General features: G+C 31.8%; 2 protein-coding genes across 2 annotated transcripts in view; both read right to left on the bottom strand.

Moving 5' to 3' along the window:
* Window positions 1–3,791: 3,791 nt before the first annotated feature.
* Window positions 3,792–11,208, bottom strand: LOC105618692 (sodium-coupled monocarboxylate transporter 1-like). The gene is made up of 8 exons (XM_012200220.1): window positions 10,988–11,208; window positions 9,908–10,253; window positions 7,533–7,687; window positions 6,709–6,849; window positions 6,294–6,402; window positions 5,415–5,633; window positions 4,689–5,197; window positions 3,792–3,885 (listed from the first exon to the last, which is right to left on the bottom strand). The coding sequence occupies exons 1-8, from the start codon at window positions 11,206–11,208 to the stop codon at window positions 3,792–3,794; spliced, it is 1,794 nt and encodes a 597-aa protein (XP_012055610.1).
* A 1,318-nt stretch (window positions 11,209–12,526) lies between these two features.
* Window positions 12,527–17,740, bottom strand: part of LOC105618864 — a 13,089-nt gene continuing 7,875 nt past the window's right edge. The window contains 3 exon segments of the mRNA XM_012200398.1: window positions 12,527–12,706; window positions 12,787–13,021; window positions 13,097–13,232. Of these exon segments, the coding sequence (XP_012055788.1) occupies window positions 12,527–12,706; window positions 12,787–13,021; window positions 13,097–13,232 (551 nt within the window).

Genomic DNA, 17,740 nt, shown 5'->3' with positions numbered 1-17,740 from the left:
GTCTATGCTATTATAAGACTACATTTTATTTGAGAAAAGTACGATAAGAATTACCGATGCTGAATCTTCGAAATAATAAAAGAAATAATAAAAGATTGGCTTTTCAACACAAATTTTCAAGTGTATACTCGAAGGATCACGTTGAAACTGCCGGTTATGATCGTCCCTGTATTACATACGATATACCTTCTGTTCGCCCGTCAGTCTCGTGGGCAGAAACGGAGGCCAATTGTTGTTTGTTTGTATTTACTACGAAAGAGCACCCCGGCTGTGCCTAGAGGAGCTGCATCGACGCTATGAAAAGGGGGAGGTTGGGGATTCACTGGCATATCGTATTCTTCATTCTATAGTAGGTATATACAGTGCGTGCGGTTGGGGGGCACGAGACGTTACCAGCCTGGAAATTGAATGTCACTCGGAAAAGAAACGTCACAATATTCCGCGTGTCGGCTGGTGGAAGCTGTTTTGTAACTTCTCATCTCGTTTCTCGTTTCGCTTCTCGAAGCTATTGTGCACGCTTCGTCACGCGACAGTTTTTACAACGAAAACAGTAATAGTAATCGAAGATGAAAAATTTAGGAGCCTTTCGAATAAGCCAATCGAATTTTTCGATTTTATTTTGCGCATTCATCATAACGTGTATCATAACGCAATAAAGTACGAAAATTGCTTGTATAATATTTGAATTATATTATATAAAAATGAATTATAACTTATTATCTAAATGATAATTTTAAGTAAAAAAATTTAATTATTAAAATATATTTATTTAAAATTATAAAAATTCAGAGTTTTGTGATATCATCTCTTTTTTTTCTTTTAATCTTACATAATTAGTAATAATAACTTATTGTTATTTTGAATTCTGAAGAAGTATTATCAGAAAACATATTGAATTGACTATTTAAGAATTGAACATCTTGCGTGACATGTGTGCAGCAACCTTGTCTAATAATATCGGCGACAGGATAGATCGGCGTGCATCTCATTGACCGAGAAATCCTTTCGGCATCTGCCAAAGTGGATCGCGATTGGCGTGAACTTTCCGTGAAAGAGCATGTCCCGTATAAATCCAATGCCCGAATGTTTGACAGAATAATTTTCACGTTAGCGGGGTGTATTATGCGTCTTTATGCTAGCGCCTGACCGTGCGCATTGTCGCCGAAATAAGCCGTATCCCACACGACAGCTCCCTGGTCTTTTATGATCGTTTCGCATGGTATACAGTGGCTCCCTAGAAACCTTGACCGTATAGTAGCTGCGACCCAAAGCTGGAAATTTGTCTTCAACCTATGTGCAGGTCCGCAGTGAAAGTCCGGCGGAGTGAGCCAGGAGCGCAGAACTCCTAAAGCATGAAAGGCTATAAGCATTTAAAACTATGAAAATATAAAAGAAATGTAAAATATAAATTTGTAATTATATAATAATATTTGTTGCTAGGTGTACACTAATTATAAATGATTTTGAACTATGACACTGATTTTTGTTTACAGCAATTAAGCCCAAACGTAAACATACATACACATAAGTTAAAAACACATAGAAAACACATATAAGGTAGTAAAATGTAAGCAGTAAACGAAAGGGCCAATCGCAGTAAAAAAACGTAAGATCATTGCTTTAAACTAATTACACACACTTTCCGTAACAGTAATTGTAAATGTAACGTAGGTTTTCGATCGCGTTGCTCGATTCGGTTGTCTGTAATCATAACAATTGAGCAACACGATTAGTCGAAAACCTTACTGTTATTGTTACGAAAAGTGTGTATGAGACTACTTTAATCGTGGTCTACAATGGTAGTAGTAATGGATGAGGTTGTAAGAGTAACAAATTGATCAATCACAGTTGAATACAAGAAAAATAATCAACTTAGTCGATTTCTACTCCTTAATGAACTACTGTTATTGCTCATTGTAGATCATGCATTACATCTTCTATTGTAATTGATTCTTTTACTGTTTACGTCTTACTGCCTTACGTTTTTCTATGTGTTTCTCACTGTATTCATTGTACATACATAATATCAGAGAAAAATAGAACGAAAAGGAAAATTAAAATAAATTATACCGAATTAAGTATTATCTTAAAGGACGAGGATCTATTTTTAAATTCTTACAAGTTTTTCTTGAGTAAGATTTATTATAATTTATTAATTTACTTCTTATCATAATATGATATTCGTATGACACTGTTTTAGCGTCATTATAGTGGCTTTCTCATAAAGATTAAAAATAATGAAGTAAATTGAATACATTGAGACGAGTAAATTAGACTGCAGAAGATGAGTTGAAGATGACTAGAAGATCGGTTATACTGATTCTCATAATGGTTTTGCATTAATCATTTAATTAATTTTTCGAACAAATTGATTGCTATTTTTTGTGCATAATATTTTTAATGTTTGTAATTTTATTGCGTAATTTTACTTTTTCTAAAGTTCTAAATTTAACTTTTTGCTTTCGGTATAGGCTTACTTTTTTTCTTCAGATTCATTTTCAATCGTTCTATCCTAATTTTATAAATATAAAAATAATAATTGGTACGAAGGATTACTTGGGGCGGAGCATAATCAAGCGCCGCTTTCAAGAGATACTTGGTGTAAAGAGGGGCGATACAACAACGTCAACTACGAGGAGGCTGTACGATCGGGCCTCTCAGGTCTGTCACTCGACACCAAATCAGACAGAATCTGTCAAAAATCTGTCACCCGGCCCACAATGCAAGCCGGGTTCTCAGTTTGGGATTTTACCCACACGTTGAAATCAGACCGGATAGAAAGGGGAACGGCGAAGGGGGCAGGCAGAGGGGGTTCCTCGAAACTCGCGCATCGGTATGTAAGTAGATGGGTCCCTACCGCCTATATTTGACACCTTTCAGTCTAATAAAATAAAACCGCTCCGCGGTGGAATGTGGTCGCCGCTTCGAGACAGAAGCGTCGTTTCTCGGTTGGAGATGTGGAATGTTCCCCGCGCGGAACAGTCGATCGAGGATTTCTTTCGTCTGCAAGTCGGCGATCGCTGATAAGGGTCTTCCCTTTCGTCATTTCGGATTCGAAACGATAAACCTGGTCCCATGAGTCAAATCGGTGGCCTCGCGCGTCTCGTGAGACATGAAAAGTCTTCGAAATTTGTTACGAGTCTGCTCCGCGCGAAACACCGTTCCGACACCGATCGATCCACCGCGGATTTTAAAGAGAGACTCGACGAATGACTCGACAAAAAACTCCCGTGGCATTTATATTCGGTTCTAATCCGATAGGCATCGTTCCTCCAGATGTTTCAGATGGCAGGGACTTGTTTGTATTGAGATGCGTGGGGCAGATATATAATCTAGTCAATTTGACACCCTCATCGACGTTCTAATGGGTGCTTTCAACTCCGGACGAGCCAGTTAGATGCAGTTATCTCCTGGCAAATGCGTCCGCTTGTCTGTCGATCGCTGTCTCCGAACAATTTATGTCGTTAAGGATTTATTGATTGAAGCTTTCTTTCTAGGACGCTTTACGGAAATCTCTTTCTAAACATCTCTGTATCAAAATGTTGATATATTGAAAGTTTTACTGACTTAAGACTTATAATAATTTGATAGAACAGATTCCGACAGGAAAACTGTCTTACGTATTAATATGTTATAGAGTATGTAAAGAATATTATTGCGGAGAACTTGTAATCAAACGATATTCCGTACGTTTAAGCACATATATATTATATGTGCATATGTGTTTTACTGTAATAAAGTTTTGTACGATCATGGAAAAGAGATAAGGTTTGGAATAAAATATACATGTTTCAAGATTTTAATTCTTCTTTCTCTGGATTAGTTATCAATGCTGTTGGCACCGTATGCAACGACACTTCCATATATTTTTTTGGTAGCATAAATCTGAAAATGATAAAAACATGTGGATAAAGATATAGTAAAGAAAATAAATATGTAATATAAATGCATGAATTATCAAACGCGATAAAAATATATTCAAAATAAGTTGAGTCCAATAAATAAACTTTAATATTTAATGCAATCATCTGATCAAAGTATACGTCTGATACAATAAAATTAAAAAGGATAATTTTTTTTACGAATCCCAGATAACCAAGCAGATTTCAAAATCGCACAAATCTGTGACTGCTTATGATGCTGGCAACTTGCCATATATTTTTTTCAATTATTTCAAGTATATCGACATTGAAACAATACATTGGTAACGATGTATATGTATTGCCAGCAGTTTTTTTTACGGCAAGATAGCATCAAAGTTACCTTGCGGTGTCAGCAATATAATGGCATTGTGTGATCCTATAAATTATTATAGCAACGTAACGGCAACGGTATGAATTTTGACGATTTCAAAGTTCTAGACAAATTACTATTCAAAGTTGTGGTATTGTATATTAATTTGTAATATGCGGATACAGTTGCTACAATTTTGATAGCATCACATAATATCATAATATGATATGAGCAACATGCCATCAGCAATATAGACAAGTTGCTATCTGAAATATGTTAATATATCTTCTTTCCGTCGATTTTAGAATATAGCATATATAGTATGAATAAATAAAATGTATTCGCTTATCAATTTTGATTAAAAAGAATTAGAAGGAAATATCTTGTTTTTTTACTTCAAAACATATTAAATGAAAATTTATACTTCGTAATGAAGTAGGCATTTAAATACAGACCTCGTTATAAACGGTGGAAAGTAATCTCGGTCGATGTTCCTTATATCAGCAGCGCCGCAGATGAAGCTGACTGTCGTGCCGATCACCATCACGATTAAGGCCCCCAATAGCGTGTAATACATGAAGGATATCCTATACATAAAGAAAGGCTCGTCCACAGATTCGACTTGTACAGGATTCTGCGTTGTTGTGATCGTACGATTAAATAGTCCAGGCATATTCACGCAACCCTCCGTGGAGGAAGGAAGCGGTTCATAGTAGAGACTGCGATTAGCCATATGCCATTGCGCGCCGACAATGATCCAGAGCATCGTCATCATCGAAACTACTGCGCCGATCACCGCTCCCTTGGCCGTTGCCCAGGGTACTAACATCCCTAACGAGAAAAGACCCGTCATGGTACCGGCAGTGATACCGGTCAGAGTCAGGGATAGTTGAAAAATGTCGCCGAGACGGTCCATAACGAATACCATGCCCACACATAAGATGCCTAGGATTACCACCGTGACCTAAGAATGATATAAACCGTTTCTGGAATCACTGTTTATTTTCGCGTGTTTATAATTTCGGAAATGAAGAGGGAAATGTACATTCTCAAATTGTTTCTATTTTTATTTGTTTAGCGAATCTCTTGCTTAACGATATTGCTTTTCAAAAAATAAAGGGGAAGCCAAGATTTCTTATTTTCCTTGCGATGTCGAACCGCAATATATTCCGTCTTTGTACCTTCATAATGTTGGCGGCTTTAGTCTCTTTGTTGCTTTCTGGCATCCAAGGATCGATGAAATCCTCGTAAATCGTGCCGGCGACTGTGTTCAACCCGGCGCTCATCGTCGAGAGTCCGGCGCTCACCAGACCGGCGAGAAAGAGGCCAGGAAGTCCCGGAACGTTCGCGGCTACGTCTAGTACGTAATATGGTAATATCTTGTCGCTCCTTGCTACGACCTAAAAACAAGGTAATTTTCTTCATTGCACGAAAGGCGATTCATTTAATCCTTAATTGCTCAACTTTTTAATCTTACTTTAATTACACGATTTATTACATTTTTATGATGTGAGTATCGTTGAAGATAAGGTAAAAAAAAATCTCAGGAAAGAGTTTAATTATTTATATTTATATATATAAATCTAATTAAGAAAGTTTTTTAAAATAAATTTCAAAGAAATTTCATATCTTACATTGTTCAAGAGTTAAAAAAGACATCAATTATATTAGAATATCAGAAAAAATAAAATTTTTGAAAAAATATATTGTTAGCCAAAATGTATATACAATCTGTACTTTTGAAAAATGAGCAATTCTTTCTTTAAACATTATCTTACATTATCAAAAGCAACGAAGGTACTTGTATAATGTTCAAGTTAAGTAGAATACTTTATCAACTGTTTCTGACTAAAATAAAATTAAAATAAAATTACAATCTTTTGACTTAATAGTACAGTTATTTGCTTATATTTTTTTAACTTTAGTCTAATATATTTATATCGCCTCTGCCATCTTTTCAAGTTTCAAAGCTTCGTTTGGTATCTCACAAGTCTTATGCACTTAGCGTGCAGCTTAGAATATGATAAAGACTAATAAAAAAAAACAGAGTCAAAACTTACGTGTGCAGCTATAGGATCGCATTTGTGATATCTAGCGTACATTATAAGGCCGGTAAAAACGGAAATCATTTTTATGAATATTAAGCCCACAGCCAGGACCCATACCGATCTGCAAAAATGTGTGAAACACATAAAATAATACCATTTATTCTTATTTTTCTCATTCAGATTTCTATTTTTCACGGGACATAACGTCGCAATTTATTTATACCTTATCATTTATTTTAGTTTATCTTGTATTTTTAATCACTCTTATTTTTCAATTACGAAAATATTTGTTTAATATTTTTTACTCAAAATTTTTTATATTATTCGCGACAAAATTCTATCTTTGAGGTTTTTATTTGAAGCTATCCAGCGTTTCAACGATGACTTACAACAAATAATTCAAGGAAAACAAATATTTTGCACTTACTTTTGTGCTTCCTCAATAGTAGGTACTGCAAGAAATCTTTGCATAGAAACCTGGCTGATGCCCAACGATGCTAGCCATGCCATTACCATTCCCACTGACATGCCCCAAAATGAATTTCTGGTGAAAGGACTAGGATCCATGCTATATGAAAGAGAATTGAAAATATTAGCCAGTTTAGATAAAAAAAAATACCAATAGTTAGAATATTAATTCATAGTTAGTATAACAATATTATATTGAAAATTAATTTTAACTATACTAAAAAATATACCGCGATATTAACGTTTAACAATAAGTTATATAATTGAAGTCATAATTGCATTCTGGGCACATTATAATTATATTTTATAATTTTACTGCAACAAGTATTAAGCAAATACATATTATATATTACTGTTACATGTCAATATTATTACTATAAAAATCTGTTATAGGAGAACGCGATGGCAAAACAATTGTAAGAAAAACTAACGCGTTAAGAAAATCCAACGCTTAAAGAGTAAAATTTTGACACTACGTTAAATTTGATACCTAAGAGATTGAAAAATACCATTTAATATCTAAAAAATCATTTAATATCTAAAAAAAACGGAAACGAATGCATTAGAACGCGAGTTGTTGACTTCTCGAGATTAGTTTACAATTGTCAAATCTGAATTAAGTACAGATTCTTGATGCAATACGCAAATTCACATAATGTTTCTTGACTTATGTTCAGTTTTAATTAACGAATGATGTATCTCTCTCTCTCTCTCTCTCTCTCTCTCTCTCTCTCTCTATTTTATTAATAAATTGTAACATAAAAAATACACCTGTTCTCTTACTTCCAAAATACAATTCTACCACCCTTTTCAGCTATCCTCCAGGTCTCGCTAACGCCGCCCACGGCAATTGTTCCCAATATCAAAACAGCAATGAGACTTCCGACAGTTACCGTCATCTGAACCGTATCCGCCCATACGACAGCCTTCAGACCTCCCTATATAAGATATATATTTTTTTTCAAAGAGAGCTTACTTGCACACAATAAAGGTATCAGTGTCAGTCACGACACGACGTGCACAGAATCAAACGATTGGGGAGTCGGTGAAACGTAAACTCAGGGGAGAGATTGTAACACAATTGCATAATAATGTTACAATGCAACTATGATATATGTATTTTATAAATCGTTTTCGGCATAAATTTCATCGTATATCAAAAGACTCATGCATCCCACAGTATTAATATTTTAATAATAATATCGATTTTGCAGTAGTCGTATAATAGTCGTACAGTAGTTAGTGAATTGTATATAAACAATACATATAATTATTCAAACTGTCTGCACAGAAAGAATTTTACCAAAATATCTAAAATTTTTAGTGTGAGACAGATATAAATAGTTCTTGGATCATCAAAATAACATTTTATTTTTTTGCCATTGTCTTATTATATTGCGTTAATATATTGCGAACTTGATTTTCAATCAAGCAATATAATAAGGCAAATAGCAAAATAAATGAAATGTTATTTTGATAATTCAACAAAATGATTTTAATATTTAATCAAAATTTTAGATAATTTAGTAAACTATTTTTTCTATTTATATGTACATTGATTAAAATAATTATGTAGAATACTCGAGCATGATGATAATGTTGCAAAAAGTATTAACATTCTAACAACAGTTTAATAAATGTCTTACACAATTATTTTTAGAACTGTGTATCTATGTAAATAGTTTTTAGATTCAATAAAACCGTTTTTCCGTGTAAGCTTAGATATTGTATGAAAAAATAATCATCAGCAAATGTTAATTTTATCGTTAATTATAATATTTATAATAAGTTTACAAGAAGTTTACTCTTCTTTATCGTGAATCTTCGAAAAATATTGGAATTATCTCTTCAAAGCAGAGCGATGCACGACCTGCACTTTTCGCACACATATTATTATCCAACACTACTATTGTTCAAATAAGTACAAGACGAAGACAAATTGCTGTCAATTTCGTCATCATTGTTATTGTATATTTACAAATGACGTGGCAAAGTAGTCGTTATTTTATTGATGCGATACTGCATCATAAATAAACCACTAACCTACGAAACTGATAAGATCGTATTCAGCAGTCGTGTTCAGCAAATTCAGATAATTCCTCTCTAAATAATTGTTTATTCGATAGTCGTCGCAGCGGAATGTTTCATTTAACTAAATTGTGATAATGTCACGGCTGCAAGATGACGCGTATGAAAACACTCTCCCGGTTTCACGACCTTCTAATTATCTAGACGTGAGCTTACGATTTTTACGACCTTAGAAAATCCTCTGTTTTAATATGCGTGCAAATAAATAGATGATAACCAGGTTGGAAAGTAACGAAGTTATATACAGTTAGAGTTATCTACTTTTTTCAATAATTGTAATTTTTTTCAGTAATTGTTAATTTTGTTCCTTTTGTTCTATTTATAATTTTTTAATAATTGTTAACTTCGTACCTTTTGTTCCATTTAACTTAATTTACATTTTTTTGGTAACTAATAACTAATTTAATAGTTATTTCTATAGTTACTTTATATCAAACTTATTTGTCAGCATTAGGCTGATCAAAATATTCAGTGAAGGATCAGTGATTGTATTTTGTTGCAATATATCTTTATCTTTGATCATCACATGTATCCCTAATACAATAGTGAATTTATCATTTTGACTTCAACTGTATATTAATTCATTATAAATAATGGCGTATAATATATCAAATGTTTGATATAATAAAGAAAATAATTTAACAATGTTAGAAATTTTTATATTTAAAATAGCAATGCAAAAATTAACAGAAAACTAATTGTAAAAGTAACTTTCAGCCTTATTACTTTTTAAGTAACTGTAACTTAAAATATACTTTTTAGGATCGGTAACTTATAACAATAACTAATTTTTGGAAGAAAGAAAAAACTGTAACTATTTTTATAAAGTAGCTTTCTCAATCCTAACAATGCCTAACTCTTCGTTTGAATACACACGAATGTCTATGTCTATTAAATATCATAAGAATGTTTCAAGGAACGTAAATCTAAAAAAATATTGAACGCTTTCACTTTCAAGACATTCAAAAAGATATATAGAATTTATGATCTTCCGATAGACCGATGAACGTTCATTACGATATGTCGCAAATTTTAATAACAATTATAATTGAAAAGTCTGTATCACTTACGATAGTCGTGTAGAAGATGCACACCATACATATCACTGGCGCAACGTAATGCAGATTCATCCCGGTCGCTTGCGAAAAGGCTAATGCCGGCACGTAGATTATCAACGGTACATAGATCACTAGCGCAAGGGTGTAGAGAAAAGACGCTAATTGTCGGACCGGCCTGGCAAATCTAATTTCCAGATACTCGAAAGTGCTCGTCAGCTGTAGCTTGTAAAATACCGGTAGGTATACGCGTACGATTAGGAAACAGCTTATGAAGGATGTGAAAATGCACGCCGCATACTGAGTTCCGTACTGATACACCTCGGAGGGAACACCAAGTAAAGACACTCCCGATATGTGACTGAAATTTTATCTTCATTAGAAATGGATCTTTTTCTTGATATTATTAATAATTTAAATATTGTAGAAATTATCCTAAAATATGTTTCAATTTATTTAAATACAATTTTTTTATCAATTTGAAATTAATTTTTCGTCGGTAAAATTTTCACCTTAAAATATCCATAATTTCTAAATGATTAGTTAGTAAAGTGGAGGGATTTTTTGCGAATTAAATTTCCATTAATAAATAATAAAATTTGATTCTTAATTTAATCAATTTCAATTCAATTTTAACAGACTAACTTGAAGCTTGATTAGGAGAATATTGTAGCCTAAATATTCTTAGTTAAGACTTTTTAAATTTTAACTCACTTATCTTTTCTTATCTAATATATTTCAGCCTTCTCTAAATACATTTATTTTAGTTTTTTTAGATAAAATCGTCAGAAAGCAAAAACAACATAAAGACATTTAGGCATGCCTTATATTCTGCGTTTTTGAGAAATATTTTTATGCATATTTTTTTCTATTAATGATTGATTCTAAAATAAACAAAAAAAATTGTGCAGTTAAAACATATTTGATGATTTTTCTAACTGTTTTATGAATTTGTACAAAGTTTTGAATACCTAATTTAATTTAAACAAAATGTTTTTATACACTGCGCAAATTTTATGTAAGAAAATTAAACTGATCAAGAAATAAAAATTATCAGACACGACGATGAAATGTGTGAAACATTTTTAAAATCACCTTGCCATTAGACTCATGCTAATCGGAAGAAAAGACATGGATTTGCCACCGAGTAAATACTCAGTGGTGTTATTCTGCTTCGTACTGAAGAAACCGAAGTAGATGCCGATGAGCATGCTGATGCCCAACAGACCGGCAAAGAGAGTATAATCGGTCCATCCGAAAGTAAGTTCCTTCAGCTCCTGGCCCACGAAAAACAGTTCCGTGCCATTGACAGTCATTCTGATTCATTAATTCAAAAGATCCGCAGTTATTAACTATAGAGAATATCTGCGTTTTAAGATTATATAATTAGAAAGGATAATCGTTAGATGATCTCACATATAAAGTTCTATATAGAAAAATTATAAAAGTTAAAGGCTGAAATTATGTATTAATCTCCTGTTACATATGTGCATATGTTCTAACTTAAACTGAGTTGTTAGACTGAAAATATATATTCCCAATAGTTAATATCTTAATAATACTACTATTATTAAAAAATTTCTTAATTCACTTTTCAATTTAAATAAATTATCCCATTATTTTGCATTCAAATAGAAATATAAACTTAAGGTCTGTTCTTTTTAGTTGAACTTCTTACATGTGTGTGCACAATTTATCTTTACTCTTTTTCTTTGAAATGAAAAAAAAAAGAAAGATGAATCTTGCGAGAAATTCAGTTAAAAAGAACAGGCTTTTAGACAATCCTATTTAAAATTCTGTCTAAATTTTTTGTGGATGCTATTATCAATTATAAATTATACATACATATCGATTATTTCCTTCACACTATACAGCGATCTGAATTCTGCATTAGTATCTGGAGTAATGCACTGCGCCGAGAATAAAGCGGCTGAATTCCGAAAAATTGTTTACGCGTCCACGATTTAATCATGTATATATTGAATAATAAAATTTCACTGGAATTTGGAAAAGTACCGGATGAAATCTGCATATCCACTGCAATGATGACGTGCAATGAGAAAGCTATATGTTGGGCCGACATTCAGCGTGATGTTAGTCTGATTTACGGCACTGTAGATAAAACGCTACGAGCTATGACTTGACAAATAGACGAGAATCCTTAAATAGGCGTTTGTACTTTACGCCAAAATTAATTTAATTCACATCGCCGACATCGTCAATTGTTTGCCAAAAATTTGTGGACTGATCGTATATCCTTCGCGATAACATAGTGATGTAGAACGATCGCATATACAATTCCTGTTGAACATGAGATACCGAAATAGAAACATAATTTATTAGAAATAATATCAATTCATGTAATAGTTACACAGTAATATCAATTTGTTGTAACAGTTATTAGATGCATCCCGAAACATATAAATATTTGTTATTGATTTATTTTTATAAATCAATAAAATTATAATTGATTTTTTTAAATGTAAATATTAAAAAAAAACAAGAATAATGATTTAACACATGTACCAGAATACGCATGTTTTATTATACATTTTTGCTTATACAGAGCGATTCTTAAAATACATATATTATATAAGAATCACGCTGTATATATAATTATATTTGCCTGCTATACTAATGTACGCCATACAACAACCATTCAGTTAACTGTTGCATCTTTTGCTGTTTCTCATTTATATTACACTCGCCCAATAATTTCTCTAAGACTTGTGTTTCATTAGATTCGAAGTCCTTTATGGGATTCAGAGAAGTGATCGTCATGCTCGGCAGAGTAACATCATAATAAAGACAAATCTGGGAGAAAATATAATTACTATTGTCATAATCATGAATGATATTAATTCACATATATAAACTTATATACAAATGAAAACCTTGTTGTTAAAAGTATTGTACACCAGGCTAGGACTAGATGTTCCCGGAATCACGCTGTAATTTCCCGTACAAAAAGCTCTGACTGGTTCCTCAAATTGAAAGCGTACACTATGTCGTTGCTGATCCAAGATATAGGTCTGACCATCCCAGGCACAAGCTATTATCTCGTCGGAATTATCGCCTGTGACATCCAGTCGACATAGAGCGAATATCTGATGATCTACCTGCATAGCCCTATAAGAAAAGAATAATGCGATATATTCGTAATTATTCAGATGTATTTAAACATCGCTGCGAAGGATTGCTTACCATAAAATAACCTCATCCTGTACTAACATGATAGTTCCATCAAGTGTTGCTAAGGCATAAGGTTTTCCCTTTGGAACACTTTCACTGATGTCTTTATTGTTTGAATCTGTATCATCTTTTGTGATTTCTTTTTGTTGATTCGATTTACTGATATTATTGCTATTATTATTATTACTATTATTTTCATTCTTATTGTGGGAAAAATTTGTAAAAGATGGTAATAATGTTTCTTTCATAGTTTTGTTATCATATTCTCCGAGAATAACATTGCCACCGATAAAGTTGCCATCCATTTCATCAGTGCTTGAAGACTCAACGGGATTATAAAATTTAATTGAACCTTGATTTTCTGTTGTAAAATCTCTACCACACTCGCCAGCCATATCCAGGCTATTTTTTCGAAACGCTGGTTGTGAGTAATTTCTTTTGAACTCGAGTGATGTAGGTTTGAACGTTTTTCTGTCTAGTTGGCTATCATCTGTGAAATTGTGCTTTGGCAACTTATCTTTAGGTATGTAACTAGACATTTTAGATTCAATGGTAGAAATAAATGGCGTTATTCCTGGTTCTAAATCTCCAATAATCTCCGTCGAAATATTTTGATTGCGCATCCTAGATATTCCTAATGTCTGATAATCTACAGCTTCGCAGGAACTTTTCTTTGATTGACAATCTTCAGGATTGCACTTAATTCGCATGAATGTGCCACCAGGTTGTGCAACCAGTAGAGTTGGCGTACCATCACCAGTATGCTAAACAAAAATTTTTGTTATCTATTTACAAACAATTTATATTATTTATATTGATAGATAATATATAATTTAATTTTATGACATAGAATAAGTTTATATAAAGTTACGAGAGATAATATAGGAATATGCAAATGATAATTAAGCTTCAGCACAACTACTATTATAAATGCCTAACCAGATAACAATATAGAAAAAAACAAATAATAATTATACAATGAAATAATAGAATCTATATTTTAATAGAATAGAATATAACTTTATTACTTTAGCTTACAACTGCCAAGAAGGAATCTTATTTCAATACAACATACTTGTAATGTAACCGTTCCTATTTGATTAGTGCATTCCCACTTATTTAGGCCAACTAATTTTCCTGTTTCCAAGTCAGCATTACTTGACCATCTGTAAGATCTCACAACACGATCCGTCAGACCAAGAATCATCTCATTAGCACCATCTTTGTCGACGTCAGCTATCAGCACTATTTTTGTATTAGTTGGGATTCTTTGTACATGTACACATTCCATTTTCCCAGAGAGTTCATTAATTTCATTAGTATTGTCAATATGCTCTGTATTTTGAGAATTTCCTGTATCTGCACATACATATCTTAGAGTTCCCTAAATCTCCTGTTATTTCATAAAACATATTTTTCTAAAATTCAGACTTACCAGTATTTATTTTGAAATTGTCTTGCTCATTTGTATCTTTATTATGTTGGCCTGTAAGTATGTTAGAGTTGTTAGGATTAACAGATCTGGGACTATAAAATATATGTGTCCATCCATCGCCGCAGATAACAACTAATGCATTACGTCCGTAATTAAAAATATCTCCAATTGCTACGCTAGTTATAAGACCAAGGCCAGTAATTTTCTGCCATAATTCTGATCCCTGTTATATAAGAGCAAATATTATTAATAGTTTTGAAAGGCATAATTTTAAGTAGTCATTATATTTACCTTGAAGATATAAAGTTCTCCTTCAGCAGTACCAACAATCAATTCATTATCACCATCGTTATCAACATCTCCTATGGTTAAGCCATGTCTGCACATAATAATTTTTATTGTAAACTATTTTTATTATAAGCTAAAATAGCAATGATTATTCTCTAAATTCTTGGAGTAGAATCTCACTTTAGAGTAAAAATTGAGTTAGTATTAAAAAAATGGTTCAATTTGCAATTTTTAAGGATGAGATTTCACTCTTCAGAGTGAGATTCATTCTAAAAGTTTTAGAGGGTAAACTTTTACCTGCATACAGTACCAGGTAATTCCCACTGCAATTTCTTTACAAAACTAACAGCTCTCATGATTGGATTTTGTAGAATGTAATTGTTGCCATCGATTTGGTGGCCAAACTATATGAGTAGCTTTTGCTGTTATCAGACCTAGAGATATTGGCCCAAAGGTATTAGAGTCCATAGAATGTCCAATGTGATCTCCTTCCAACCAGCAGTGTCCTTCTGGTACCTGTATTTATATCAAAATTAATTTACAAATATTTAAAGGATAACAATACTAAATTAGTATTGTTGTCAGTAATTTGTTAGAGTTCAAGCACTGTTATTCATTGTTATATACCCAATAATTACTTCTACATATCATATCCATACTTGGACGGTACAGAGCTTGTATCCATGCGTGCTTATAATATCGCCAGCAAGTCCCACAACTCTCTTGATAAGGGTTTGATTTGGCACCTTGGGAGATACAACGCACACTATGTCGCCGCGCTGTATATCTTGATTTCGGATGGTCCAGCGATTCAGAAATACGTAATCAGGATACCGTAAATCTGGATTTAGTGCAGGTTGCATGGAGATTCCTTCCACCCTCGCGACATATCCGACTGTGTCGCAAAAAGCAATCCCGATCGGAATGCCGATTAAGACATTACGAAACAAACGTGGGATTCTCATTTATCAAACCTTTGAAGGGAAGAACATGCGAAGTGCTCTTCTGTTTTTAACGCGGTTCGGTAGTGTAAGAGATAGAGCATCACTTGCGTTGCTTATGAAACTGATCTGTTTCTAAATATCTCAAGCGTCAGCATAAGTATCACGTAACATTAGTAATATGAAGTGTTTTTTATAGGTTATACAAAATTTCTTGATGTTGTAGCTAATGTTGTATTTTGTTAAAAGGACATTTTAGAATTTAAACTGAAATATTTTACGTGTACGTGGAATTTTTTTCTATTAAATTAGAAGTAAAATGAAAAAGAAAGTAAAATGAAACAGGTGAAATTTTGGAATGCATGTATGTTACTCTTTTGTCTGTATAAAACTCGTGGCAGCCATGACGTCATGAGTGGAGCAGCCATGGGAGCAGCTGTAAAATCAAAACTATCTAATTTATCAGAATCAAATCAAGTAAAAGATCTTTGAGTGTAAGATAATCTAATCTACGTAATCTAATCTACGTGAATATATATGTTTTAGAAAATATAAAAATATAAATATAAAATATATATTCATAATTTATATATATATATATATCTTAATTATATATATATATATATTCTTTTCTTTGGCAAAAGTATTGCATAATAATTATCATATAAAATTAAAATGTAGTAAAATTTTTACCTTTGTGCTTAAAAAAAGAAAAACTTATCATTTTATTCTTCTTTTTTTTAAGCAAAATTAGCATCCCACCTTTTTTAAAACTTTTGTAGGATAATCAAAATTTCCATATACTATCTAGGTATAGTATCACATCTATTTTGCGAAAAACTGTTTCTATATGACTAAAATAAATATTAGTGCGCTAATGATAGTCTCCACTCTAAGGCTCTCTCTGACAGAAGTTTAAAAAAAGACGCATCCCATTTTTATTATATATTTTCTTTCTAATTTTAATCTTTTTACATTTTCTTTTCTTTCTTCCATATATCGGCAGTTTTGCATGACAGAAATATGAAACTTTTATTGCACATATGATAACATAATAACATTTTACATAATAACATTTGCAAGTAGCAATAATATGATAAAATTTTTAAATATATTTTAAGCTTATTCATTTTTTAATAATAATATTTAATCACTACATAAAGATGATTAATAGCACTTGTATTTAATGACTGTCTTTACTATATGAACAAATATCTCTAATTTTTAAAAATCAGTAATGACTACTATATATTATTTAAGTTATATAATAGTTTATTTGCACTCAAAATAGTTCATATGGATTGCTTTGTCACTAAAATTTATCTATATAGCGTTTTCTAATAATAAATATAAATATTATTAGTCTCATCATCTCATTGCATATAAATACTTCCACTTATAAGAGAGCTTACTTGGATATATAAGCCAAATGGGACCTAATTAAGTAGAACAGATGTTGCTGAGTAATGTTGAATTCCAAAATATGTGATAAGTTTACATATGAAAGACTGAAGAATATTAAAGGATATCCTGCTTTGTTTAATTAAGTCATTTTAACATATAATATTATATTATTACGAAAACAGTAACATTTTTTCATGCAATATAAAATATAATTTATAGTATCAAGAATGTTGTTGATATTACATATATATCTGCCTATAATATTGATGAATTCTATACCTTTATATGATTTATAATAAATTTGCATATTTTTTTATTCAATCATTTATATGTCTTCTCTTTTTACTATTTTGCTGTATTAATTTTTATGTAAAAGCATTTAAAGATAATAAAATTCTAAGCTTATATATTTAATACTATAAATTATTTAAGAATAGAAAGTATATTTTGCTTTTTAAAAACTATTTTTATAAATTATTAGTGCTCATATATCATAAAATATATTTGTTAATAAATTTTTAATAATAAAATAAATTTTTGTATATATATATATGTATATATATATATATATATATATATATATATATA

This window comes from Atta cephalotes (genome assembly GCF_000143395.1).
Source record: "Atta cephalotes unplaced genomic scaffold scaffold00018, whole genome shotgun sequence".
NCBI classification, from domain to species: Eukaryota; Metazoa; Arthropoda; class Insecta; order Hymenoptera; family Formicidae; genus Atta; species Atta cephalotes.
The sequence above is the reverse complement of the archived record's forward strand: the minus strand, read 5'-3'. Positions and strand labels throughout refer to the sequence as shown.